General features: G+C 41.1%; 2 protein-coding genes across 5 annotated transcripts; one reads left to right on the top strand and one right to left on the bottom strand.

The window, feature by feature from the left end:
* Nucleotides 1–1684: 1684 nt before the first annotated feature.
* LOC133467908 (androgen-induced gene 1 protein-like) lies at nt 1685–26020 on the top strand. 4 transcript variants are annotated; one of them, XM_061753066.1, is made up of 12 exons: nt 14883–15347; nt 18822–18953; nt 19054–19135; nt 20613–20656; nt 20735–20856; nt 21176–21242; nt 21326–21380; nt 21949–22087; nt 22991–23061; nt 23148–23270; nt 24165–24261; nt 25104–26020. In XM_061753066.1, exons 2-12 carry the CDS (start codon nt 18947–18949, stop codon nt 25185–25187), a joined length of 891 nt encoding a protein of 296 aa, XP_061609050.1. In that variant the 5' UTR covers nt 14883–15347; nt 18822–18946; the 3' UTR covers nt 25188–26020. The 4 variants fall into 4 exon arrangements, 3 of the variants coding, with proteins under 3 accessions (XP_061609049.1, XP_061609050.1, XP_061609047.1); XM_061753063.1 differs by lacking the exon at nt 14883–15347 and adding an exon at nt 18251–18491; XR_009785324.1 differs by lacking the exons at nt 19054–19135; nt 20613–20656; nt 20735–20856; ... (5 more) ...; nt 24165–24261; nt 25104–26020 and adding exons at nt 1685–2248; nt 5118–5273; nt 6064–6165; nt 10022–10137; nt 10218–10384 and having other exon boundaries at nt 14906–15347; nt 18822–18956.
* adat2 (adenosine deaminase tRNA specific 2) lies at nt 14117–17716 on the bottom strand. Its single transcript, XM_061753067.1, has 6 exons — nt 17494–17716; nt 17197–17301; nt 16512–16662; nt 15225–15331; nt 14883–14955; nt 14117–14669 (listed from the first exon to the last, which is right to left on the bottom strand). Exons 1-6 carry the CDS (start codon nt 17578–17580, stop codon nt 14641–14643), a joined length of 552 nt encoding a protein of 183 aa, XP_061609051.1. The 5' UTR covers nt 17581–17716; the 3' UTR covers nt 14117–14640.
* Nucleotides 26021–27258: the final 1238 nt, after the last annotated feature.

The raw sequence follows: 27258 nt of genomic DNA, 5'->3' as shown, positions 1-27258 counted from the left end.
TCGATCGCGATCGACCTGTCGACTGCGAAGGTAGTATTGGTAGATCGCATGACATCGCGTGACATAAAAAAAAGACATCAGCCTAGCATCCATCCCGTTGCTTGATTGATATACATATATAATTGATGCTATCTGAATTTTCTGACACTTGGGTCATACACATGCGCAAACAACACTGCTGTAAGGTAACTGTAGATGTGCAAACAATGTCGCAAAGTGTGTCAGAACTAACAAGCTAGTCAGAGAATTACCTCCAATTTTTATCTCTCGGTGTTTTCTCTTAAATTTAAGAAAGGGTATCAAAATGAGTGGGGGAGCTGGATCAAGTAAGAAGACAAAAACGTACCACTTTCGTACAGAATGGGACGAGGAGTATTTTTTCTCGATGACATTTTCGAAATGCGTATGCCTCATCAGCCAGTCTGCCATTGAATTACCAAAGAACGGAAATGTGGAGCGGCATTTTAGGACTGTGCATGGAAAATATGACACTGACTACGCATCCCTGGCTGATTCACTTCAGTGCAAGTCATTGGAGTAAACTCAGGTAATGACAAAATAATTTACTGTGTTAAATATGTTGTGTTGTGCAAGATTGGTTCATGCGGTGATGCAAGGTACATCGACATACATTGGTGCTGTGCTCTGCGCTTTCAAATCGGAGACATGGTCGCGGCCACCACCCCCACCCCCTCAAACAAAGGTAGATCGCGGGAGGTTGGCTGCTTGAAAAGTAGATCTTGGGGCAAAAAAGTTTGGGCACCCCTGCTTTACACAATGATTGTTTTTTTTTTTGTTTTTTTTATGCAGTTCCGCCTGACGGATTGAAGGTCACGGGCACTCAATGTTGGTTTTTGGCCCTTGCCGCTTACATACAGAGATTTCTCCAGATTGTCTGAATCTATTGATGATATTATAGACCATAGATGTTGAAATTCTTCTTGCTTTCGTAATAATGATATTCAGCCTAAAACTCGCAAAACGCCTCTCTCTCTCTCTCTCTCTCATACCACACATAGTTATACAATATAGTGGAACCCTGCATATTTGGGGTTTGACACCCACACATTCACCTATTTGCAGATTTTGTATTTTATTTTCATTTTTTAGTTTTATATTTTTATTTGTTTTTTGGAGAGTAACTAACCTCAGTTTTTCATGAAAATGCTTATTGGCATTTTTTTCCCCCCCTCAATGCAATTATAATTCCATCAATATTAGCCACTGATTTTGCCTATTCGTGCCAGGCCTGGTCCCCAACCCGCACAAATAAAATAATAAAAAAATAATAAAACGGTTTTGGCATATTATTTTGTGATGTGATAGATAGGGTAATAAGAGGTGAATTAGGTCACTTAAGGCCCAGGTCTCAATGTCCTGCACTGGCCTCGACTAGATATTACTGTTTTTACAAAGTTAAAAATGATAGAGCTATTTTCCTTCTTTAAAAAAAAAACGGCGGTCAACTGGTTAGCACATCTGCCTCACAGTTCTGAGGACCGGGATTCAATCCCCGGGCCCCGCCTCTGTGGAGCATGTTCTCCCCGTGCCTGCGTGGTTTTCTCCAGGTACTCCGGTTTCCCCCCACATCCCAAAAACATGCAGGGTAGGTTCATTGAAGACTCTAAATTTCCCGTGGGTGTGGACATTGGGCCGGTGCAGCGTTCCGTCTATGGCCATCCGTCATCTCCGCCCCTGGTTTTTCAGGGGGAGACTCAGTTACGAGCGTACTCGTTCCGCTCGTATGTCAAGACACCACTGTTATTGTATTAGGTGGCTGTCAGTGTTTGCAGGGTTTCAGTAATTATCTTCAACAAATTTCTCTAGAGTGTCTTTAAACCAGTGATTGCTTAAAAGGGTGTTTTGTTTTGCTTTTTCGAGAAGGCAGAAGAGCTTCTTCCTCCTCCCGCCATCGTCACAACGCGGAAGCGGAGGAAGGCTCGCAGGGGGGCAGGAGAGAGGAGGCTCAGGGGGTGACAGCAGCCTGAAAACAAGCACATACACACGCAAAAACGGAGCAGACAAGCGTCGCCACACGAGTGAAGCGGAAAGGCGTGAAACGGGAGCCGAAATTGGAGTGCGGAGGGAGGCGCGCTGCTTCTTCATCATGGCGCTCATCCCATCGCAGGTTCTCCGCGTCGCCATCCTGCTGTCCTACTTCTCCATCCTGTGCCACTACAAGGCTCTCGACATGCCGGCGCACCAGACCTACGGGGGCAGCTGGAAGTTCCTCACCTTCATCGACCTGGTGAGGCTCCACTCGCCTCAGCTCGGCTTTGCGACGACGCTGCTAGCTTAGCCTCAGTTGTTCAGTCAGAGCCGCGCTTGACGCAATAAATTGACGTTTTTAGCTCATGCAACTAATCGGTTCTTACCTCGGAGGTGTCGGTTAGGTAATTAAGCCGAAAGGGGGGCAGGTGTTGTGGGTAAGGATGTGGTCAATGCTCCACCTACTTCCCTCTGACACCGTAGGGCTAGCGAGCTAATGGGTCAGCTACATCACTTCTTGCTCGCCCATGTTAAATCCGCTAGCTTAATGCTAAGGGGAAACGCCATAGACAGACTAACACGTACCGTTTATGTGACGTGATTTAAGCAACAGGTGTTTGAACATGAATGACGCAGCAACACATGAACAGACAGTACAACAATACCAACTGGCATTTAATTATTTATCCTTGGTGAAAAACAACTAATTTCACTGCCGATATGCTCGAGCCGGTTTGCTCAAATCTAATTCGACCAAATATAGCGGAGGAGTGGCAAACCAGTGTTTCGGCATTGCGAATGAGGCCGCGTTTTGTCTCAGCATCGTAGACAAATGGCAAAAGTCCAATAGTGCCCATATTCTCAGTTAAAAAAAATATCACGGCTAAAAGCTGTAATAGTAAACGCAGTTTGGCATGACAGGATAAAGGGTGGAAATTGGGAAGTACAAATAAAGCTGTTGTGAACCACCTCTCTTAAGTATCACATATTGATATTTACTTGCATATATGAACATTTTAAATGTATATAAATAGGCAGGAAATGATATGTCACTACTTTGCGGGTTTTGTGGACCGTAACCCCTGCGATAAACGGGATTACTCTATTTCACAAATTCTGCCAGGGTATGTCAATTTACGAGCACAACTGTGAAGGATCTCAAATTAGATTTAGTGTTTGACACCATCATGACAAGTGCAAATAAACAGCTGTTTTTCTTAATAGCCTGTGAAAACAATGCACGCCTGTGAAAACAATGCACGCTCTCACACAGGCAGCACAAAGGAACACACGCGAGCGCATGCAGCCACGAGAACAAGACATATATTGTTTTTATCATCACTGGGCCTCTCAATATTACCTCGACTGACACAGCGTCAGTCATGCTAAGCTAATGTCTGGAGGACTGGATTTCATTGTCAGTGTAGACTTCTGCGGATGTCAATAGCGTGCAAATGGTTGCAATTGCTCGGCAAAACTTTTAATGTGCTGTTTTTTGTTGCGTCATATTTTGCACATGAGGTCTTTGTTGTTCTTTGACGATGTGTTGCCGATTGTTGCCAGCAGTGGCCTCAGCCTGGAAACACGCAACACAACCAACACAACGTGAAGCCTGTAAACACAAAAACAGGAATTTGTAGCATAGCATCTGCGCAGTCTAATACAATGTTACCTCGACTTAGGAGTCGAATCATTTTGTGAGTCAGCTGGTAACTCAGTTTATTCATATATCATAAAACGTTCCCCATTGAAATGAATTGAAATTCCATTAACTCATTCACTACTATGGATGTTGATATTTGGCAACTGGAATCCAAGAATTACCTGTCATTGACGAATACATGACGAGTACGATTTACGGTGGGTAGGTGTGGAAGTTGGACAAATTTAGGGACATCACACACCAACAGAGTATGTATATGTATGGTACAAACAGAGTATGTGTTGCGGTAGGTGGTAGAACGCGTGTGTTGCAGTCTTGAGAAAAGATTGCGCAGTTCATGGATTGAATGGCGAACGCCATGTAAAAAAAAAAAAAAAAAAAAAAAAAAAAAGCCACTGACGTTCAAATCGAGCAATGCGGTGAGTCAGCATTGCTCACGGTGCGTTTCTTAATTGTATATCTGTATAGTGATTACTTTACATCAAAAGCCCTTGGTGTCAAAGTCACTGTACAGCTTGATGTTTGTTCTCACAAAACCCTAATTTTCTCTGCTTTTTGGTCATAAACTGATGTTTTGGGTAACCAATCCTTGTCAATTTCAGACGACAGCATTCTGTGGGTCCCCTCAGTCATGATGCTCTAAATCGTCTGGCAATATGGAGAGCTGTGCTGAAAACAGCTGGCAGTGATTGAGATAATAGCTACATATTTTCTTTCACTTCACTCTAGCGGCAACTTATCTGAAGCTCGCTCACAAGTCACAACACAAGCAAGGCTCATAACTAACTAACTAACGGGGGGAAAAAAACTCTTAAGGACTCGTAAGTCAAGGTAACACTTCAATACAATTGTTATCTCTGTGAATACTGAGTTTTCACACATTTGGATCTTATTTTATTGTGTACCTAACGAAGTGGCTTAGTACCTAACGGAGTTTGTGTTGTTTTGACCCTGCGGATCTAATTACGGTACGTACTGATCCGTTTCTAAATGTATTGATCGTTGAGAAAAGAGACAATGCGACTCCTCCCTGCTTCATCGCTAGCTCGGCTCTCATTGCAAATCAGTCTTTGCGTAGCGGGAAAGCTAACTCTGCCATTTGATGCTAAAATTAAGACAGACCTTGGAAGTTAAAGTATTTAAAACATTTTTTTTTTAAAACAGCCGAGTCATCAGTGGATGATCTGGATTCGTTGCAGCCTCAGTGTTACACCTGATACTCTCAGCGTGCTTCCTCCTCATCGCTCAGCCCACAACCAAAAATGGCGCATCATGTATGAGATCACTTTACGTATACTTTACAAACATAATAATGCTTACATATGAGACAGTGAACCCTCAGTGTTTGCTGGGATTAGGGGCCAAAGCCTGACGCAAATAGCAAAACTTTGTGAATCTCGTCAGTGTACGACTAGTGGACCATGCTTGGGAGCTGTCTGTAATTGATTTTGATATTTTGCTGCAGGTAATCCAGGCGGTGTTCTTCGCCGTGTGCGTGCTGATCGACGTCTCCAGTCTGCTGACAAAAGCCGGAGAAAACCGAGAGCAGGAGAGGCAGCTCAGAAAGCTGATTGGCCTCAGGGACTGGATGATGGCTGTCCTGGCGTTCCCTGTTGGAGCGGTGAGCAGATAGACGCACACACAAATGCAGAATCAGTGACGGATTTGGAAAGTATGTCCGCCTTTGTGCTTGAACTCTCATCACGGTGTACTTTTTCCAAAGATTTTCGGGCATCATGTAACAAACGAGCGCTTTGTTGGATGACTGTTGAAAATACGCCAGGCTTTTTACGCTGACAAATTGGATGTCCACTCGTCAAATTAAATCATTAAAAGACACAATTAAAGCAAAATACACAAAGTCCGCATTTGCATTAGCCAGTATACTTAACCCCCAACCTTCAACTTTAGAATATAAACAGAGCACAAAAAGTAAGGACATTTGTGTTTAGGAGATTACTTCTTTGTTGAAGCTATGCTTTTTGACAATAAATTATACAGCGTTGGAAAGCTTGTTTATAACACTTTTAAATGGTGCCACATTTGTAAGGAACAGGCATTTGTGGGATGAGCAGCAGAGCTGAGAATGTGGGTTGCGCCCATGGAAGAATTGCCAAATCCTCTCTGCACTATGCAAAACAAGTTGTGTTCTAAGAGTATAAACTATAAGTACAAACAAATATATTTCACATAGTCACAGATGTCAAATTGCCTACCAGTAAAGACGAGGTTGATTTGCCAGGTGGGAATTCTGACTTCTATTGGCATTCTATTGTACTTTGTGAACTCAAAAATGACCGACTTCCCAGCATTCATGAATGCGGCCCTCTGTTCTTTTCTGAAGTCATGTAAGCTCGTTGGTTTTCATTGTACGTATACTTTTTTGTTCCTGTTGTTTTGTGTGTCTTCAGTTTGTGGTGTTCACCTTTTGGAGTCTGTACCTATACGACAGAGAGCTGGTCTACCCCAAACTGCTGGATAACTTCATCCCTCAGTGGCTCAACCACGGCATGGTGAGTTTGGTAGGGTATATGTATAGGGAATTGCTGGTAATCATGGGGGGTAATGTTACAGACACACCGGCAATGGGGGAGAAAAAAAAAATTTGCGAGATGGAGAGATCATGTAAAAAAAAAAATAATAATAATAATTGTACCCCCTCACACATACAATTTCAACACATTTAAACCTGTTAAAACATACTTACTTATTGAAACACACTTTTTAAAGTATTCCTTAGCACCTGTTCTTACGCTTTTGCTCAGTTATCGCACAATTGTCCAAAAAAGATGCAATGTGTGCTTGCTTTAAACTGTTTTTCACTCCCAGTTGAAGTTGAAGAACTGACAGATACAAAAGAGATTTAAACATAGTTCATTTGAGTGTCGAACAGTTCCAACAATCCATATAATTTCAGCTAACGAAAGACTGGTATCTTAATCCTAACATATAATGTGAAACTCAATAGGCAGGCCCATGGAAATTATCATAGTTATAGTAATTATCAACCTTCAGACAACTGTTACTTTAAAAAGCCACAAAAATGATGGCTTAAAAAATTAAATACATTTTCAACGCTTTTCGGTCAAATGGTCTTATATAAACAGTTCCAGATAAATTTGATCAGGATTAAAAGAGTGACTTTGAATAGTCGTATGAGCAGTGTTAAGAACACGCGCGTACTTCCTGTTACCACAACAATGCAGGCACACACACTCTGCACATGTGCGTATGTGTGTGTGTGTGTGTGTGTGTGTGTGTGTGTGCGCATGCATGCATGCAAGGTGTCTTCCTGCTATCCAGAAAGTGATGCAATAGGCAAGTGGTTGCTACGGCAGTCTCGCCAAGGACCAAAACAATCAGAACACCACCAACCTGCAAGTGTATGTGCGTGCGTGCATGCGCGTGTGTGTCGTGTCTCCGGTAGTAAATATTTAGCAGTATTCCATGGTATCGGTGTGTAGTGTTTGTACTGGCTGCCGTGGCAACTCTGTGATTATTCCCATTGCTAGAGGGAGGGGTCGGGTGTTGTCCAAAAGGGAGAGAAAGGCAAGAGTCAAATATAAAATGATCATAATCCTAAATGTCCTCACTATGAGGCGTTAACGTTGAAAGGAGTGTGTTCCAGCGGGAAGGGTTCAAAGTTGAAAATATTCTGCGTGTGACACTAGTGCGTTGATGTCAGTTGTTGACCGCAAGCGCCGGCTAGCCGCGGCTGCCGAACGGAATATAAGCTCCTTAAATTCTGCAGCGAAATGTCAACTTTAGAACTTTATGAAATGCCGTTTTCACACCGAGTTCATGTAGAGTTCAAGCCGTTTTAAACCTTTAGTAGAGCAGCTGTGTGCCAATTGAGGGCGGCGTTCGTCCACTTAAGGGAGACATGCATTACTCACAAAACGTTACATAAATTGAGTTCACCTGTAAAGGTTATCGTGCTTTTTAGGTCACCCCCAGCCCATAGGGCTGCAACAAACGATTATTTTAATAATTGATTACTATTTTTTCGATCAATCGGATTTAAAAATAAATAATTTCCACACCTTTATTTAAAAAACAGGACATTACTTCAAATTGAAGGTATAAAAAATGCACAAACGAAATGATTGTTCGATGTTTGTAACGTCAAAAAATAAGTAAAAATGTTGATTATTGTTTTCCGTTTTTGATGAACCACAAAGGTAATCAGTCCGTTTTCATGGAGGATGACAGAAATCTGACAATATTTACTGTAGAGAGGCTCCAATCAAAGCATTTGGACAATTTTATGTCAAACGATTAATTGATTATCAAAATAGTTATTGTTGAATTCGCTAATCGATTAGTTGTCGATTAACTAATGCAAAACATTGCTCTCAATTTGAGCACATTCAATCAAGTCTGGGATTTTCAATGAGTACACCGACTCGTGCCATTTATATGGAACAGCAGCCCGGGATGAGGGAAAAAAAATTGGAAAATCCCATTTTGACCAGACGGTTTAAAAAGGTCTTGGTTTGTCCCAATTTTAGCTCCAGACCACAGGATCGAACCACTGCTCTCCAAAGGGGTGGGTGGGGAAGGAAGAGCAAGGGCTGCTTGAGCAAAACCACTGACCGCAGGTGGCGAGGTGCGTGCGTGTGCATGCGTGTGTGTGTCATCTAGAAGCTTCACAAAGAATGCCAATATTGAGTGTGTGCCCTGCTCACACAGGGTAAAGTGATACGTGTATTGTAGCGTGCTAGAGTGCCGTTGCATGTATGCATGCACGCACGCCACTTCCTACCTTGAGCCTTTGCCGCTGGCTCGTCAACCCTCGGCGTAACGGAAGCTGTGTATGTAAGCCTCCCTAGGTCAATACATAAAACGGCTTTCCCTATTGAATGTTTTTAGACTCGATTATTTTAGCGATTATTCCACCGATTAATTGACTAATCAGATAAAAATGTATTTTTCATTACAGTTTGTGATTCCCCCCGATTACAGTTGATAAATCCATTAGTTTTTCAATTCATTGATTAATTGTTGCTCCTCTAGATGTGGTTGGCAGCTTCTTAAAAACATAATGGAAGTTTCATTACTTTTGACTTTGATCGACTGCCGAAGGTGACGCCGTGCGTGCATGTGTACGTGCGTGTTAGGTATAATGATGGGATGCAAAGGTATCATTTAAGCACCCTTGAAGGGAGACGTCGGCCTTTTCTCTAGTTGGCGCTCCAGGATGTCGTCGTCGCAGCTTTGTCAAATCTCTGCAGGAGGTCTTTGCTTTTGTTCAAGCAAGAATGCGTTCTAAAAAGTCAACACAATGACAGCTTTTGAGGCATGAAAATGACAACATTGCCTTGGAAAAACAAACTCAATGGGCTTGCTTCTCCTTCAACTTTTGACTTTATTGGGATATTCCCGCTTTTTGGGCCAGGACTTTCTGAAACGAACTTCAGGGGGCCAGCACAAACATTCCGGCCCCATGGGGTCTGGCCAGGCCGGTATTCCGCAGATATCATCATCTGCTGGCATTTTGTGTGTACAAAAAGTCATTTTTTTATGAAGCTATTTTATTTTATGGGTTGTGTAGTTTCTTTTTCGTTTTTCCACCACGAATATCTGAATAAGCCCATGTAATTATAACACCTTTCCGAATTGGAGTGTCTTTAATAGTTTATTGCATACTTATGTAGTGAATTGTAGGTTTTCAAATGAACTGTACAACTATTTGTTTAGAGTTTCATTATTTTCTTTCAAAATGTATTTTTCTCACCCTATTACTATTATAACATGTTTATATTTTACCAGAGGTATTTTATTAGCTTTGCGTACACATTCTCTGTAGAATTAAATACATATACTTTTAATTTGTTATGTTATTTATTTGACATTTTTATTTTATTTTAAAACAAGCTCTACAATATTTTTTTTAAAAGCTGACAATCAGGGATATGGACTTTTGCCGGTGCTATATTATATTAGTTAAACAAATTGAAAATAAATTATAAAAATTTGTTTTCAATTCTTTAAAACATACAAAAATATTTTAAGCTAGCCTCTGGAGCCGCATGCCAGCCCAACTCAGGGCTGGCATGGTTGGACTCAGGAAGGGAATCCGTCTGTAAAACCTACACCAAAAAGTTATCCAGAACGCCAACCACAAAATACAGCAAAGTTTGGACGCAGAACATCTAAAAATATATTTTATATTTTTTTAACATACAAGCTGTCATCTAACAAGGTGTTGTATTTGTTAAAAACAAACAATTAGGTATTTTTGTTAGCTTTTTCTTCTCAAAGACAATGCACTATTTAAAAAAAAATGTTAATTTTTTCAATTCCATTTTGTGTATCCTTCAAATCCTTTCCCCTGCTAAAATGTGTGATTTTCGTTCCTCCCATCAGCACACCACCGTGCTGCCGTTCATCATCATCGAGATGCGCACCACACACCATCGCTACCCCAGCAGGTCGTGTGGCGTAGCGGCCGTGTGCTGCTTCGGCGTAGGATACATCCTCTGGTACGTCCTTTCTTATCACTTCCGTTCTTCGCGTAGGTCACACCACATCTTTGTTTTGGTGTGCGTGTGTGCGTGCGCAGGACTTGCTGGGTGCACCAGGTGACGGGCATGTGGGTGTACCCGGTCTTGGAGCACATCACGCCGCTCGCCCGCCTCGTCTTCTTTTCCGTGCTCACTGCCGTCATTTGTGTCTTCTACCTGCTCGGAGAAATACTCAACAGCTACATCTGGTACCAGCCGCACACAGGTACATACACACACGCTCACGCACGCACACAGGTACGACACTCACTCACCAATACTTTTGGAGGGGACTGTATACCCACGTACTCATGCACACAGGTATACACACATGCACTCACAAAGACACTTGGACAGGTGCACATAGGTACTCATTCACATACACACAAAGGTAAACACACACACACAGGCTCTCACAAACACAAGGACAGGTACACACACAGACATCTATACACACGGACAGCTACACAAACAGGTACTCATGCACACAGGTATGAATGCACACATTGAAAGATATACACTCAGATACTCACACACATACATGGAAAGGTGTACACACACAGGCAATTTTCACACACACGGAAAGGTAGATGTACACGCAGAAAGGTACCCATGCAGGTACAAACACACACATGCAAAAGTACACATTCAGGACTACACGTACACACTGATCAAAACTTTCTTAAACTTTCTCTTTCCCCACCAGCAAAGGTCAAAGGTGAGTGAACTTTTGTTGTGCGTGCCAGTGGAGTTGCACAGTTAAGGTCATGTCAAGCTCCGCCCACCAGAGAACACAAGGACTACGGAGCTGTGACCTCCATCAACACCAACAAGCCTGAATATGGGGAACTGGGTGCACACTATTTTTTATTTTTTTTTAATTTTATTTTGTTTTAACTTATCTTGCCAAAGCAACAGACACACAAACCACTTTCACATGCACACAAATGGGTCAAAATGAATATTCATTAAGGAAGTTTTGAGTCATATGTCATGTTAAATCTCTTGATGAGGGTTATCCAGTACTGACAGACAGACAGACACACACGCACACACAGAAACGTACACACATGCAACTTCACGCTTGCACACAGGGTACACGCACACAGGGACAGGTCAACATGAATATTCATGAAAGCACATTTTCATATTAAAGGTCTTGATGAGGGTCATCTAATACTGACAAGTATACACACACGCACACCTTTTCCCATCCACACAGATACACACAAGAACAACCACACACAAAGGTACACACGCACACAGACAGGTCAGCATGAATATTCATGGCAGCACATTGAGTCATGTCAAATTAAACGTCTTGGTGACAGCTCTGGCTTTATTTTGTCATGATGTCCTCACCTGTTGATGGACTAACTCAAAAACATCACCTTCAGGGGAAAAGAGCCTTTAGATCAAAGTTGACTGGGACACGCTCAGAAATCAATGTGAAACCATACCACATTGACTCCATCCATTATAATGTTTCCTCACTGAAGTCACAGATGAGCTTTAGTCTTAACCCAGCTGACTTTGGTCGCCAGCCAATAGGAGGGCACATATAGACAAGCATTCACATCTAAGGACAATTTAGTCGTGAATGAAACTTAGTGCATGAAACCCCACTAGAGCACAGGGAGAACATGCGAACTCCACACAGGAAGGCCTGAACTGAGATTCAAACCCAGAACCTTTTGACTGTTAGCTGAGACGTACTAACCGGTCACTGTGCTGCCCACATGGACATATAGCGCGTATTAAAGGTCATGACAAGGGCTTTCCAAATCTCTTGTTACATATTTATTATGTACAGCGTTGTCTTGCGATACAAGCCGTCATTTGGCTTTTTTCAAAAAATTTTGATTTGAGTGCTGTGTGGTCGCAGTGAACTCAACTCACTTCACCATATAAGCACAATATAAGTGATTTATTTAGTTTTATTTTTTTAAAGGGACTTCCAACTGTTTATTGGCACTCCCAGTTGTTTACTCTAAATCTAAACACAAAAACAGAATTACACATTGTATTGGAAACAGTCACATAGTTTCGTCTTTCAATCCGCTAGTTTAATGCGAACGCTAATTAGCACCTACTGGTGCGGTGCTACAACTGTTTAAGCAATGGGCTGAACACAAATGGTGCAGCAACACGTAGACAGAATATATAACAGTACTTAGTCATATATTCTTTATCCTCTGCCTAGAATGACCAATATTAGTGCAGTACTGATGAGCTGAGTGGAGTTGTGATGTCTCAAGGAACAGTATACCCATCTGTATGTCCAAATCTGGCCCGCCAAGTCATTTCATGTGGCCGGCGAAAGCAAATCATCTGTGTCAACTTCCATGATTTTTGCTCAAATTCTCATAAAATAATAATAAATAGTATTGAGACATTGCAAGCATTTTCTGTTTACAGTAACTTGAACAATAGTTGAACAAACTATTATCCTTGACTTGTGATTTCAAAACTAGGTATCCATCAACTGTGTGTATGTAGTAATATTAGGAGGTGACTAAACATTTATATGGTTTCACAGTCAACGGCCTTCTGAGGGAAACCGTGACTACGATGTGGCCCGCGACATAAATGAGTTTGACACACCTGTCCTAGGTCATTAAAAGTGTTACTTGGTGGTGATAATAGTCATTGATCTGCAGGGGGCGCTACTGGAGTCACTGGTTACATATCGAATTTAATGGCATATGACATTGTCGTGTATGGGGATGCTTTGGCAAGATAGCAAACATTCTTACGGGTGAAGTTACAACTTTTTATTGGTTTTTGTTTGGAGGGGGAGAATACTAAAGTGGGCCGTGTTGCTCGGTGATGGATGAAAAAACAGGATGCGGAACTGCACATAAACTATTTATTGGGTCGGGTTTTAATGTTTAACGTGAGCTTTAACCAAACTACTGAACTTGAATGGTGAAGAGTCACATGACAAACTTAGAACAATAAATCCATGAAGTTGCTTTCTGTCCTTTCTTCCTCCTTTTTGTCTGTTGCCTCTCACCAGAGCTCAATTTTTTAAAAAAATTGCTTACAAAGATATTATAACGCATCAAAATTCAAACACTCACTAACTGAAAAGTCAAATAATTCAAAAGTCAAAAAACACAAAAGTCAGAGATGGTCCAAAAGTCAAAACAACTCAAAAGACCCAATGACCCAAAAGTGGAAAAATTTCAAAAGTCCAACACCTCAAAAATCAAACACCCCAAAAGTCAAACACCTAAAAAGTCTAATGCCCAGAAGTGAAACATCTCAAAAGTCCAACACCCAATAGGTCAAACACCTCAAAATTCAAACGCTTCAAAAATCAAAGGCCACAATAGCTAAATGCCTCAAAAGTCAAACACATCAAAAGGTCAAACGCCTCTAAAGCCAGATGCCCTAAAAGTCAAATCATTCAAAAGTCAAACAATCCAAAATTCAGAGTTGCTCCAAAAGTAAAACTCAAATGTCCAACGCCCCGGAAGTGAAACCTCTCAAAAGTCCAAAACCCCAAAAGTCACATGCCCTAAAAGTCAAATAATTCAGAAATCAAACAACCTAAAATTCAGAGATGGTCCAAAAGTCAAATGCCTCAAAAGTCAAAGACCTCCAAAGTCAAATGCCTTAAAAATCGAATACCTCAAAAATCAAACAATTACAAATTCAAACAACCCAAAAGTCAGACACTTAAAAAAAATAATAATAATAATAAAAAAATTAATCATCACACTGATAGCTGTGTATATTTTGACCACCTTATTTATAAAAAGAAAACAGAAGACAGGTGTGTTAAATTTGTATGCCAGACGGGTAGAGCATTATGTCATGTTTAAAAATATATATATATTTTCACGCTTAAAAGACGTGATAAGAATAACATCAACACTACCCTCTGTGTCAAAATAAAAGCCACAAATAAACACACACACAACAAAAATTTAATGTCTAGAGCCACTAAAAATAATAATATAAAAGAAATATCTTTATTTTCCTGGGTGCTGTTGTCTCACCTTTACAAAGAGTGACATCTTGTATTATACTGTGCTTGTTTTTAAATGTGACGTGTTTGTGCACGTGCTCTCTTCTTAACACATCTCCTCCTTGAGGTGACACATCCAAACGCTCAAATACTCAGCATATATTTGCATGCTAATAAGCCAAAGTGCGTCCCATCACAATTTAGCTTTTTTGGAATGTGCGTTCAAGTAATATTCAATGGAATGGGAACACGTGAAAATATCGAAGCTCAAACTCAAAACATGTAAATGGAAGCTTACTGAGAGCAAATGTAACCCTTGGAAGCTGCACACGGTTACATTTCAAACAAATTAAAGATTTAAATAATCGGGTGCTCCCCCTGCTGGCAGCTCACTCAAAGTGTCCCTATTTCAAACATGCGACTGATCCATTTTCCGCTCACTAGGGTCGATATTTTATTACAAAAGAAAAAGACAAATACAAACATAATTTTGGGAAAAATCTGTCTCACTCCTTCCTGGTTTTGGGCCTGGGGGCTGGAAGAGAAAAAAACGTTTCAAATCAAAAGCTGAACTACAAAAATGTACGTATAAGAACATTTTTTAAATTAAAACATTCGTGTGCATTTTTCTAACTGTGATTTTAAGTCACATTAAACATCACTTACTGTCATGCAAGTGTAAAATAAGTTTGGCAACCGATGTTTTTATGTGACATTTGAACGTACTTAACTGTCATTTTCTACTGACCGTTGGGGTTCTCCTGCTTGTAGAACATCTTCAGCATCTCCACAGCTTCCTCTGCTCTGTGGCCTGAGACGCACTGCGTGCACACACACACACACACACGGAAGCAAGTTCACGAACAGACAAACACACCTCACACACACTATCACACACGCCACGCGTGTACGTATCACAGACACACGCCATCACACACACCATCAAACACAGACGTCATACATACGTCTCACGCACATACACCTAACAAGCACTCACACAGTCACACACACACCATCCATGTACGCGTCACAATCACACACCATCACATGCATCTCACACAAGCGTGTGAACATGCTGACTTGTGGTGACCTTGAAAGAGGTTCCTGTGCGAGGTAGCTCCGCCGAGGCGACGTCCAGGACGGAGCCACAGCCGCCGAAGCGCTCGTTACGGCAGCCGTACGCCACCACCGGAACATCCACCAGACGGTCAAGGTAAAAAAAGAAAATGTAAAAAAACACACACACTCGAGGAGGGAATAAGGCAGAGTGGCGTTACGGTGATGTCAGAAAGTGCCTCCAATAGGAAAGGGGTTGACGGAGTGAACTTACAGCCCCAATTCCAATGAGGTTGGGATGTGTTAAACATAAATAAAAAGAGAATACAATGATTTGCAAATCATGTTCAACCTATATTGAATTGAATACACTACAAAGGGAACAGGTGGGCGCCATGATTGGGTATAAAAGGAGCTTCCCTGAATTGCTCAGTCATTCACAAGCAAAGATGGGGCGAGGTTCACCTCTTTGCAAACAAGTACAATAGTCGAACAGTTTAAGGACAATGTTCCTCAATGTACAATTGCAAGGAATTTAGGGATTTCATCATCTATGGTCCATAATATCATCAAAAGGTTCAGAGAATATAGAGAAATCACAGCATGTAAGCGGCAAGGCCGAAAACCAACATTGAATGCCCGTGACCTTCGATCCCTCAGGCGGCACTGCATCAAAAACCGACATCAATGTGTAAAGCATATCACCACATAGGCTGAGGAACACTTCAGAAAACAAATGTCAGTAAATACAGTTCGGCACTACATCCGCAAGTGCAACTCGAAACTCTACTATGCAAAGTAAAAGCCATTTATCAACAACACCCAGAAACGCCGCCGGGTTCGCTGGGCCCGAGCTCATCTAAGATGGACTGATGCAAAGTGTTCTGTGGTCCGACAAGTCCACATTTCAAATTGTTTTTGGAAATTGTGGACGTCGTGTCCTCCGGGCTAAAGAGGAAATCCGGACTGTTATGGACGGAAAGTTCAAAAGCCAGCATCTGTGATGGCATGGGGCTGTGTTAATGCCAATGGCACCCGTTTCCCTTTTTTTGCTGTTGCTTGTCTCCCCCATCTAAAATTGGTAAAGCCAGGGCTTTCTTTTGCAGCAACGACAAATACACAATTGCTGAGGTGCAGACTACTCATTTAACAGTGGCAAAAGCCTCCGTTACTTCCTCGTAGGCTGCTAAGGTCAGCACTTCCAAATATGGGCATGGTCACAACGGGGTGCCGTCGTCCTTGCGTGCCGCCCCGCAAACCTTTCGCGCTGAGCGAGTTCGGTGTGAAAAGGCCTTTAGTCCTAGCTTTGAGAGAAGGATACTCATCAGGCGGAGTGCGGCAGCGCACATGATGCACGGCTCCACCGTGACGTACAAAACAGTCTGCTCGCACACGCGCCTCACTTCCTGGTTGCCACGGCGACACCACTCCAGGAGCTGGTCCAGGGCCACCATTTCTGCATGCCGTGTGGCCTCAAACACAAACACACACAATTTAGTCACACCAGCAGAGTGTATGGATTTTTATTTGTTATATATGTATATATATATATATATATATCCATCCATTTTCTGAGCCGCTTCTCCTCACTAGGGTCGCGGGCGTGCTGGAGCCTATCCCAGCTGTCATCGGGCAGGAGCCGGGGTACACTCTGAACTGGTTGCCAGCCAATCGCAGTATATTTAAGTGGCCTATAGAGTTGAAAGCACATCTTTGCTGAAATGCACTACTTACACTAACAACATGGCTGCCAACAGAGCGCGTAGAAGCACAATCTGTGCTGACAACTTAGTTTTAGTGACGTTTCCATCCTCTCCTGCGACTCTTTTTTAAAAAAGTGACTGGCGACTTTAATTGCCGTGAAGACACAGAGAGCATGCAGTAAAAAAAATATAAATAAAAATAGGAAATTGTTTTTTTTGGGTGGGAAAATGGTGTATTTACTTTCAGCCCATACTGCCCAGGTCCACTGGAATGGGTTTTTAAATCAAAATTCCTCCGCCTACATTTTTGGTCTCGTTGACTTCATTCCGTCCACTCCCAACCACTTCGTTTTTGTGGACCATCAAACATCCCACTGGAACTTCTCCATTGTCCAGGGCATCTTTTGCCTGCATAACACACACACACACAATTAGATTTAAATGTAAACAGTTAAAAAGAAAAGAAATCTACATGCGAATAATTCCTCACGCAGATCATCTCTCTCTCTCTCTCTCTCTCACACACACACACGCTGAATAAATAATAATGATGTGCCTTAACACACATTAAGAGTCGATTAGTCACAGAAAAAAAGTCACCATGTCAAAAGCGCTGTCAAGCCACTTCGCGACTTCCTCGTCAGTCGGACAAAAAGCAATTTTCCGGCACTGCTCCTCCGTTGTCATGGCAACCGTGCATCGTGTTCGTAAAACGCGTTTACTACAGAATACATTTTTAAAAAGTGTCTTACTTTTCCATGTGCTTTGTTACTGATATTGTTTCATATCCGGAAGCAGCACGGAAAGGGGACGCTAATATTGGACGGACATGTTTCCGGTTTAACTCATGGCATTTTGATGTTACAATTGTTGATCGATGATCAAATTATTCAGTTGACCTTCTCCGGTTCTTGAAATATATATATTTTCAATGTGATATACTTTTTTGACGAGTTCTTTACTGGGATTGTTTCATATCCGGAAGCAGTACGGATATTGAACGCACCTGTCTACCGTTCTTAAAACATATAAATGTTTATTAATATACTTATTTTAACTGTACGACGAGTTCTACTTAATATTGTATATGTTTTGTTGTTGTTTTTTTCCTTTGAAAATTCCAAAGGAAACATAGACATATATGCATAGAGCTACATACATATAACTGACTTATGACTTAACGCTTACAATATTACTCGACAAAAAGTCAAAATAATGTTATAACAGCAAAATACAATCAAAAGTAACATTTTCTTTATCTAATAGCTATTAATTTTCCCCTTATCGCCCCACTTTTCCACATCTAATATGGCGGAAACATCCACCTGTTCCCTCAATGCGGCGTCTAACTACTTACGTCTATATACTTTACGTCTATGCTTCTGACAGTTAGCATGCTGTAACGTGGTTAAGCTAAAGACTAAACTCATGAGCTAACCATGTTGCTCGAACACCGCGTCGCAAGATAAATGTAGGGACTCTTTCGTGGACTTTAACACCGTGGGAAATTCCTCACTGCGCGAGGATGTTTTCGTCCGTTTGGAATTTTCTCAAGCGTCACAAGAGGAAATTTATTGTCACCGGAGCTGTAGTTGGAGGTACAGAAAACTGATGTTAGCCTGTGTGCCTTCTAACCGTCCATTAGTTTTGATTGTTTGCTTATTAATGTCTCCTGAATCAACATTCTTTCCATTGACTGTCTCCTTAATTCCCTTGTTGTAGGTGAAAAATCCCAATGTTAGAGGACATTGTTAGCGTGTATGTGTTAAATTAAAGCGATATATATGCGTTGTAATACAAAAAGTTTGGCATGTGGACCAATTGTTCTTAAATTGACAGAAAATGAAGTTTTGTATTAGAATTCATCACTGTGTCTTGATACTATTTGTCACTGATGTATGATACTTCCCACTTTTCCCTCCCACCAGGTGTGTACTTCTTGGGTAAATATGCCCGTTCCAAGATCAGGGAGCTCCAAGAGAAGGAGGCCACCGAGTACATTGCTCAGGCCAGACGTCATTTCCTCTTTGAGAGCAACCAGAGGACGTGCAACATGACCGGTGAGGAAGTCAACACTGATGAATAAGACTCAATAATAGTCGCTGTAGGATCACAGTTGTTGAGATGTGTTTTTTTTTTTTGTTGCTTTCTGTGTTTCAGTTGTGTCTATGTTGCCTTCGCTGAGAGAAGCCATCGTCAACCAGCTCAACTCGGAAAGTCTTACCACCATCCTGAAGACCGGGTTAGTCAAGTGAAGTTTATTTAGCCAGCTCTTAATAACAAAGAGGTCTCAAAGGGCTTAAAGGACCACAGTTCATAAAATCAAGACAGGAGAGGTGTCAGTAAAACAGGCCAAAATCCAGATGTCGGGGTTAGGCACGGCAAAAGATTAGTTGCATACTAGGTGTAGTTAAACAAAATCTGAGAGTGTAGAAATAAGTCTCAAGTAGACTTTACACCAATTTTATCGGCCTTATCGGTATCGGCCAATAATTATAATTTTATGCTGATCGGCTTTAATGTCATAATTCGTCCATCCGTTCAATTATGTCATCGATCGGCTCTGCAAAAGACATTTTCTCTGTGTCACCATCGTGCTCAGTATATTTGAATCCAAAAGCTAGTTTATTTTTAGCCTTGTCGCGTGTCTTTTGGCATCCTGTCAATATCTTACGGCCAATAAAGTTATTTAAAAAAAAAAAAAAATGTCGGCGGTGTGGAACAGACAACACGTCCGAGACAGACAACACGTAATGCCTGGATCAGACTATAAGACAAATGTGCTCTTTCACGATTGCACTATGTCAGACTACTGAAATAAAATCTTGTATTCCGATACCACCGCATTCCGTTTTTTACGATCATTGGGCTTTATCTTGTCAACTCAAATGCGACCGGATACACGCGTTACCGTGGCGAGGACAACAAGAGTGGAGTGCGCCGACTATATTATGAGAACAAAATGGGGGAAAACCTGTGTTGGTGGTCACTGGTGCTCAGGACAGGAGAGGACGTTGGTTTAAGGCAACAAAACGTTATGTAGCCTAGCAAGCGAGTGGTAGCACGAACGGTTGGACGTAAACATGCTGCCGTTCTGTCGAATCATGCTCTAAAGTTTCGGTGTGGGTGAAGTCATTTAATTAAAAAGAAAGTAATTTAATTACAGTAAGTTATGACCCATTATTTCTGTCATGTAATGTTAGTTTGACCTGACTGATTAGAATACACGATCTGACTAGAGCAGTGATTTCCAACCTTTATGGAGCCAAGGAAAATATTTTACAATTGAGCAATCTGACGGCACACCAACAAACAAAAATATCACAAAAAGTGGATACATTAATTACTGCATGTACTTCCTGCCATGTAATAGAAGACCATTAATTTGTTCTGTCTGTCACTATGCCTCACTGGCATAAATAGAGGAACACAAATACATTATTTATTGTTAATATAATTTTTTGAGCAATCAAGTACACAAGTATGTACAATAAATGAACAGGTCATTTGTGATCGGAACGGTTATCGGTTTTCTAAACTCGCTGATGGGTGATTGGCCCCAAAAATGCCTAGTCTCAAGTAGAGATTTCAACATTTCTATAGAGGTAGCCGCTCTACTTTTGACGGGTGCGGCATTCCATAGTACCGGAGCCCAAATAGAGAATGCTCTAGAAGTCTAGAACCTGCTGACTTTTGCTCTCTGCTCCTCACTCTGACAGGCCGGCCAATAAAGTGGAGATCTGGGAGGATCTGAAGATCATTAGTAAGTCACACTTCTCTTTCCTGCTCGCGGTTCTTCACCTTGACCTCATTTGATGACCGTCGGCATCCTCTCCGACAGGTTTCACACGCAGCCTGGTGGCCGTGTACAGCACGTGTATGCTGGTGGTGCTTCTGAGGATCCAGCTCAACATCATTGGAGGGTACTTGTACCTGGACAACTCTGTGGGCAAGCCACCCGCAGTAAGGAACACGTTGCGAAGCTTCTAGATCAGGGGTTCTCAAATAGGGGCGATGAGATATTAGATACATAGTTCTCATCTGAAAATGTGCTCCAATACTTACATACAATTCAAGCTTCTGATATGATTGTGATATATATATATATATATATATATATATAAAATACAAAAAAATACATACATCTTGCTCTCGAGCAAAATTGAACTTTATTTTTTGCAAAATGTATGTATTTTTTTTTTAGGTTTAGTGTTAGGTCTTTCTAACCTTTGGTTTGGTCTTTTTAATCTGTGTGTGTGTGTCTGTGTTTGTTTGTTGTCAGCCTCCTCAGGCACCACCAGAGGTCCAGCAGCAGTACTTGTCCAGCATCCAACATCTCCTCGGTGACGGTAAGAACAACATTGATAACTTTATGTTTTGATAAGATACATATATCAATACATAAATAATAAACATGTCTCTATCTGAGCAGGATTGACACAGTTGATCACCGTAGTAAAGAAGTCAGTGCAGAACTCTCTGAATGGGTAAGAACAAAGAACAACTCCAATAAGTATTGCATTTTGTGTGGTCAAAAATGGGGGCACATCTTTTTATCACTGAGAAGAGACAATTCTGAACTTGCACAAGTTTGGTTCATCCCTGCGTGCAATTTCCAGATGCCTGAAGGTGCCACGTTAATCTGTTACAACAATTATACGCAATTCTAAGTATATACACCACGTGAAAGTCCAGTGGTCATATCGCTCAGGAAGGAGACAGGTTCTGTGTCCCAGAGATGAACGTGCATTGAGTCGAAATGTACATATTAACCCAAGCACAATGCTTTTGCTTTTTGCAAAACCTTGTGACACTGGTTGCTCAAGCTGTTAAGAGTGTGTCATTATCCACAGTGACAAGAGTACTGTACCAACATGAGCTGAAAGGCCACTCTGCCAGGAAGAAGCTATTATGCCAAAAGAAAAAAAAATGTTTACAGTTTGCAAATAAATACAGACACACATACAGTACGTATACATACATGTACATTTAGATATACACACACACATACATAAACGTGCACTGAAACGCAATTATTGTGCATTGTGTGTGCAGTGTGTGTCTGAAGCAGAGTTTGAGTCTGTTGGAGTTGGAACAGCATGTGAGTTGGATCCGAGCCGAGGTTGAGACCTGTACCCAGCACCCTCTGTCCTCTTACATGCTGGCCGATGATGACAATGCCCTTGCCGATCAGGTCAACACAAACACACACACAAATGCACACATAGTGGACTGGTTGTTGATTATTTTCTGATGCTCCAAACCTGAACAAATTCCAGATGACTTATTAAAGAGTGCCTCTTTAATAAAGTAGCTCCTTTCTGCTCGCTGCCATGTCTTCAGTGGAAACAGTGCACGTCAGCAGGCTATGGAATATTTTGTTCCCCAATTTTTAGAAAAAAAAAGATTTGAAAAACATGTTTTTTTTAAATTACAAAAAATAGAGTTGGGAAAAAATAAAAGTTTAGATTTTTTTTTAACGAAAAACATTTGAATACTTTTGAAAATTATTTTATTTTTGGGTGAAATTTTCTTTCTATGTTTTAATTCTTGGAAAAAAAATGTTTTTGTCTTTCAATTGAAATTTTTGTTTTTTCGAGTTTTTTGAAAAACAAGGTGTTTTCAATTTTTAAAGAAAATAGATTTTTCAGTTTTTTGTAGGGAAACAAATTGACATGATTGCCAAAAATAACGATAGATGGACTAACTCCATTATTTGCCCAGCCCTGTGTAGTGAGGGCACAAACATCCATCCATCCATTTTCAACACTGCTTATCCTGGTTAGAGTCGCGGGGCGCTCGAGCCTATCCCAGCTGACTTCGGGCAAAAGGCGGACTACACCCTGAACTGGTCGCCAGTCAATCGCAGGGCACATATAGACACGGACAACCATTCGCACTCACATTTACACCGTCACTGAGTGGGAACTGAACCCGCGCTGCCTGCACCAAAGTCAGGCGAGTGTACCACTACACCATCAGCGACCGAGGGCACAAACAAAAAACCCAATATAGAATTTTATTTATTTTAATTTTTTAAATGTTTTATGCAAGAAAAACCCTTGAATGTGTAATAATGTGAAGGTGTTGCGTTCAGGCGTGCGGACTGACTGAGAATGACGTCCTGACCATCCGCCTGCTCAACGAGACCAGGGACATGATGGACAAGTATCAGTCTGCTCACTATCTTCACGTCCTCACTCCAGCAAACACGCAAACAATCACGTGTGTTGTTGTTGTCTCTGTGTGTTCAGTCCAGACTTCAGCATTGTGTTGACTACATGCCTGCAGCGAGGATTCTCTCGTCTCCTCGACAACCTGGCGCAGTTCTTCCATCCGCCACCCACCGACTCCGCCCACACTTTCACCCCAGCCAGGTCAGAATGTGTGTGTGTGTGTGTGTGTGTTTGCTCGAGTGTGGGCTCCTGTATCTGTTCATGAATGTGAAGGCTCCCCTGACGAGTTCTCAGTGTTATTTTTTTTAAACTGTGTTTTCGGGCTGAATGATTTAGGAAAATAATGTAATTGCCATTTTTTTCCCTCAATATTGCCATTGTGATTGTCCTCATGCCATGTATTTTTCAGCAAACATGAGCAATAAATTATTCTGTATTACAATAAACAATATCTGATTTATTTTACAAAAAATATTAAGTCTTATAGGTTAGGCTTATGATAAGATAAAGGCAAATGAACCCTGAATTACTATGGAAGACGGACATTTATCTACAATTGTATTTCATCCGCGGCACCGTGGATGACTGGTTAGAGCGTCTGCCTCACAGTTCTGAGGACCGGGGTTCAAATCCCGGCCCCGCCTGTGTGGACTTTGCATGCTCTCCCCGTGCCTGCGTGGATTTTCTCCGGGCACTCCGGTTTCCTCCCACATCCCAAAAACATGAATGGTAGGTTTATTGAGGACTCTAAATTGCCCTTAGGTGTGAATGTGAGTGCGAATGGTTGTTTGTTTCTATGTGCCCTGCGATTGGCTGGCGACCGGTTCAGGGTGTACCCCGCATCCTGCCCGAAGATAGCTGGGATAGGCTCCAGCACTCCCACGACCCTTGTGAGGATAAGCAGAACAGAAAATGGATGGATGGATATTTCATCCATCCATCCATTTTCTTTACCGCTGTGCCGCTCCCAATGATCAGTGGAATCGCAGCCTTTGCAATTAGCAAATCGCGTTTCATCGTATCTCAATATTATTATAAATGCAATTCATCTTTCAGCCCGAGTGTGTATTGACGTCTGTTTCTGTGTGTGTTTAGTCTGCCATCAATTTGTCTTCCGCTGGCTAAGATCATCCCCATCATCAACGGTCAGATCAACACCATCTGCAGTGAAGTACCAGGACACTTTGTTCAGGTAAGAATCATCATCATCATCATAAGATGGCGTCTGGGAGTAACCAAAGTTATTATAGTGAATGAAATAACGACTTGTTCGTACTATCCATAACGGAGCAAGTGCCAACTTCAAAGTCAAATCTTCACAGATAGTACATTGGACATCAATGCCTTGTTAGTCTTTTATTTTTTATTACCACCATGTTTAGTATGAACAATCATTGTGGCTGCTGGCTTGACTTGGACTTTTTGACTGGAGGCTGTCCTGACCGAAGTCATTGTTCACACGTTGTAGTTCATGCCACTTTGGAGAAATGATTGCACGAGGGGATCATATTTCTTGTCCAGTGTTTTGCCGTTTTTCTGCCGTTTTTTTTTCAGATAGATGCGTTACTTTGTGGGACAGACAACTCTGCTGCACACTTTACATATCACTTATTGTTTAACGTCACTTGCCTTGTATCAAAACATATAGACAACGGCTGTTGAACCCTTTTTGAGGCACTAGCTCCTCACCAATCATGTCCATGATCTTCAGCGCCGATTTTTGCTGTACTAGTTGGTTCTCTCGGCATGACACACGGCCGGGAGTGACTGAGGCTCCCACTGCAGCGTGCGCTGGACGCCGCTTGTCATTTAGGCTGTCTAATGAAGCCTTAACCATACCTTCGCCACCTGGTGGGTGGTTGGTTACTGGTTGAGAGAGTGCTTCAAGTTCATATGCAGCAGAAGCAGCATTTTAAATGTAAACTTGCAGACGATCAGGTTAATTTAATTGTGGCAGCCAGTCACGATTAAAATTCAATTAATTGTGCAACCTTACGTGGTATTAAAGTGGATTGACTTCTTGTCCTCTTTCAGGAGCTTCTGATGAATGACAACCTGAAGGAGTTTGCTGCCAACGTGTACGACAGCTTCAGCACGTCACAAGAAGTACACAAGTAGGATGACCTCACCAAGAATGAACTTTTTAAAACTTTTTTTTTTTTTATTCTTAATGACTCATGTCATGTAAACTGGATTATCGGAAGCACTCTTGCATCATGGGAAATGGAGTCTTACTAGGAGAGGCTGCCATGTTTTGATGCCCCTGCAGTGGCAGCAGGTAAGTGGGACGCACAGGCGCCATTTTGTCGTCTTTTCCAGTCACGTGCCGCTTCACTTGAGGAAATTATTCTTGGCGTGAATTGTTGCTCTGTGCAACTTTTAACCGTGATAATTATTGACTTCCTGCTGGGGAAGTTTTTGGAGACTCAGAGCAGGAAGAATAAATTTATTTCATTAAAGGAGACCTATTATTATAAAACATTTTAAGTGTTCCCAGGTGTCTTTATAAAAAAATTCTGACAACTTGGGTTATATTTGTCTGATATTTACATCTGTTTGATGATCTTAAACATTAAAGTGGGGAAACTTTGCAAACAAAATATAAACATTTGAGAAGGGGGGCTAATACCTTTTCACGGCACTGGAGTACTTGGTCCCGGCATCAAATAATCTGGGCGCAGACCTCTACCAAGGCTTCAACTTTTCTCCCCTGTGAAGAATTAATCAATCATTCCGCTTTCACTATGAATCTATTTTAGAAAGGATTCCAGATAAAAACAGAGCCGGAGTTTGGATGTATTTCAATGCAGTTCTCCTTGTTGTGCACAAGGTGTTGCCATTACAGTAGAGTTTAAACTTGTTTTGATTGGAACATTCACGTTTCATCTTTTCTTCTAGTAATTTTTAAGATGTTAAATAAATGAAATTGTCAATAAATGAAGTCCAACTAAGGTTGTCCAATAATGGCGGTGTTCCTGCCAAAAGGGGTCGCTGTTGTACATATGGATCACACGGTTGGAAAAACCCTCGATTGAAATTAATGCTGATTCAGGATGACATCACATCTAGGTTTAAAAAAATAAAAAAATTTATACATTAAATATGATGTAGTTAGGCTATATTAGGTGTATAGACATGGGGTCTAAGGTAAATATGCAACATTCGAAGTGTATACAACATTAAATATGAGAAATGAAATAAGCATATAGAACACTAAATCTGCAAATGTGATACATTAGGTAAAGACAATAAGTATGATGCAATTCTGCTATATTCGCGGTGTGTAGACATTAAATACGAAGTAATGCTAGATTGCAGGTGTACAGACTAACTATGATGTCAATATGCTGCACTAGAGTGTATACAACATATATGATAACATATGCCCACTGCCTATTCCCCACATTAGCTGGGGTCCGCTGTATTAAATATGTACACATACCGTAATTTCTTGTGTATAATATGCAGTTTCCCCCCCAAAAAAAGTGTCAAAAATCAATGGCGCGCATTATACATAGGTATAGGTGAAAATGAAAAAGATTTTCCGATTTGATAAATGTATGCCGCCATCTAGAGGTTATGAAAAAGCGGTACTCGTTCATTTCAATATGCCACTGCCACCGAGAGGTTATGAGAAAGGTGTACACTTTAATTATAATATGCCAGGGCCACCTTGAGGCCATGAAAAAGGTGTAGCATACACTTTCATTCCAATATGACAGGGCTACGTATGACTGCATATGTACAGTTGTGCTCATAAGTTTACATACCCTGGCACAATTTGTAAACTTTTTATTTTATTTATTTATTTTTTTTTTTAAATATGACTGAACAACAAACATCATTAATTTCTTTATGGGTATGTTTTGTTTGATGATGTTTTTCTGAAATGCTTGACAGTTTAATTTGAATCTCATTAAAATAAAACTAAATGTTTCGCCTGGCCCTTTTTAAAGAATTGTACCCATCTTACAAATTCTGCCTAGGTAATCAAACATGAGCACAACTGTGTGTTTTCTCATTCACTAAATAAAAGTAGGGCTGTGAATTTCAAAATAAGAGCAAGTAAATAAAAAGAAAGTGTTACATGTTCAAATAAAGTGCTTAGCTTCAGAATAATTATTTGAAAAAAATGAACAAAATAAAGATATTTCATGTTTTGATCATATGGTAGAAGCAAAATCATGCA

This window comes from Phyllopteryx taeniolatus, chromosome 18 (assembly GCF_024500385.1).
Source record: "Phyllopteryx taeniolatus isolate TA_2022b chromosome 18, UOR_Ptae_1.2, whole genome shotgun sequence".
In the NCBI taxonomy this organism is placed as follows: domain Eukaryota; kingdom Metazoa; phylum Chordata; class Actinopteri; order Syngnathiformes; family Syngnathidae; genus Phyllopteryx; species Phyllopteryx taeniolatus.
Note: the sequence above shows the minus strand (reverse complement) of the source record. Positions and strands in the feature narration are given on the sequence as shown.

Coding starts and splice junctions, on each gene's coding strand:
- LOC133467908 (XM_061753063.1), top strand. CDS start 18,419: ATGTTTTCGTCCGTTTGGAATTTTCTCAAGCGTCACAAGAGGAAATTT. Junction 18,492..18,821: donor CACCGGAGCTGTAGTTGGAG/GTACAGAAAACT, acceptor CCCTCCCACCAG/GTGTGTACTTCTTGGGTAAA. Junction 20,857..21,175: donor CTGTGGGCAAGCCACCCGCA/GTAAGGAACACG, acceptor GTTTGTTGTCAG/CCTCCTCAGGCACCACCAGA.
- adat2 (XM_061753067.1), bottom strand. CDS start 17,580: ATGACAACGGAGGAGCAGTGCCGGAAAATTGCTTTTTGTCCGACTGAC. Junction 14,956..15,224: donor GCACAGGAACCTCTTTCAAG/GTCACCACAAGT, acceptor GTGTGCACGCAG/TGCGTCTCAGGCCACAGAGC. Junction 14,670..14,882: donor CAAGCAGGAGAACCCCAACG/GTCAGTAGAAAA, acceptor TTTCTCTTCCAG/CCCCCAGGCCCAAAACCAGG.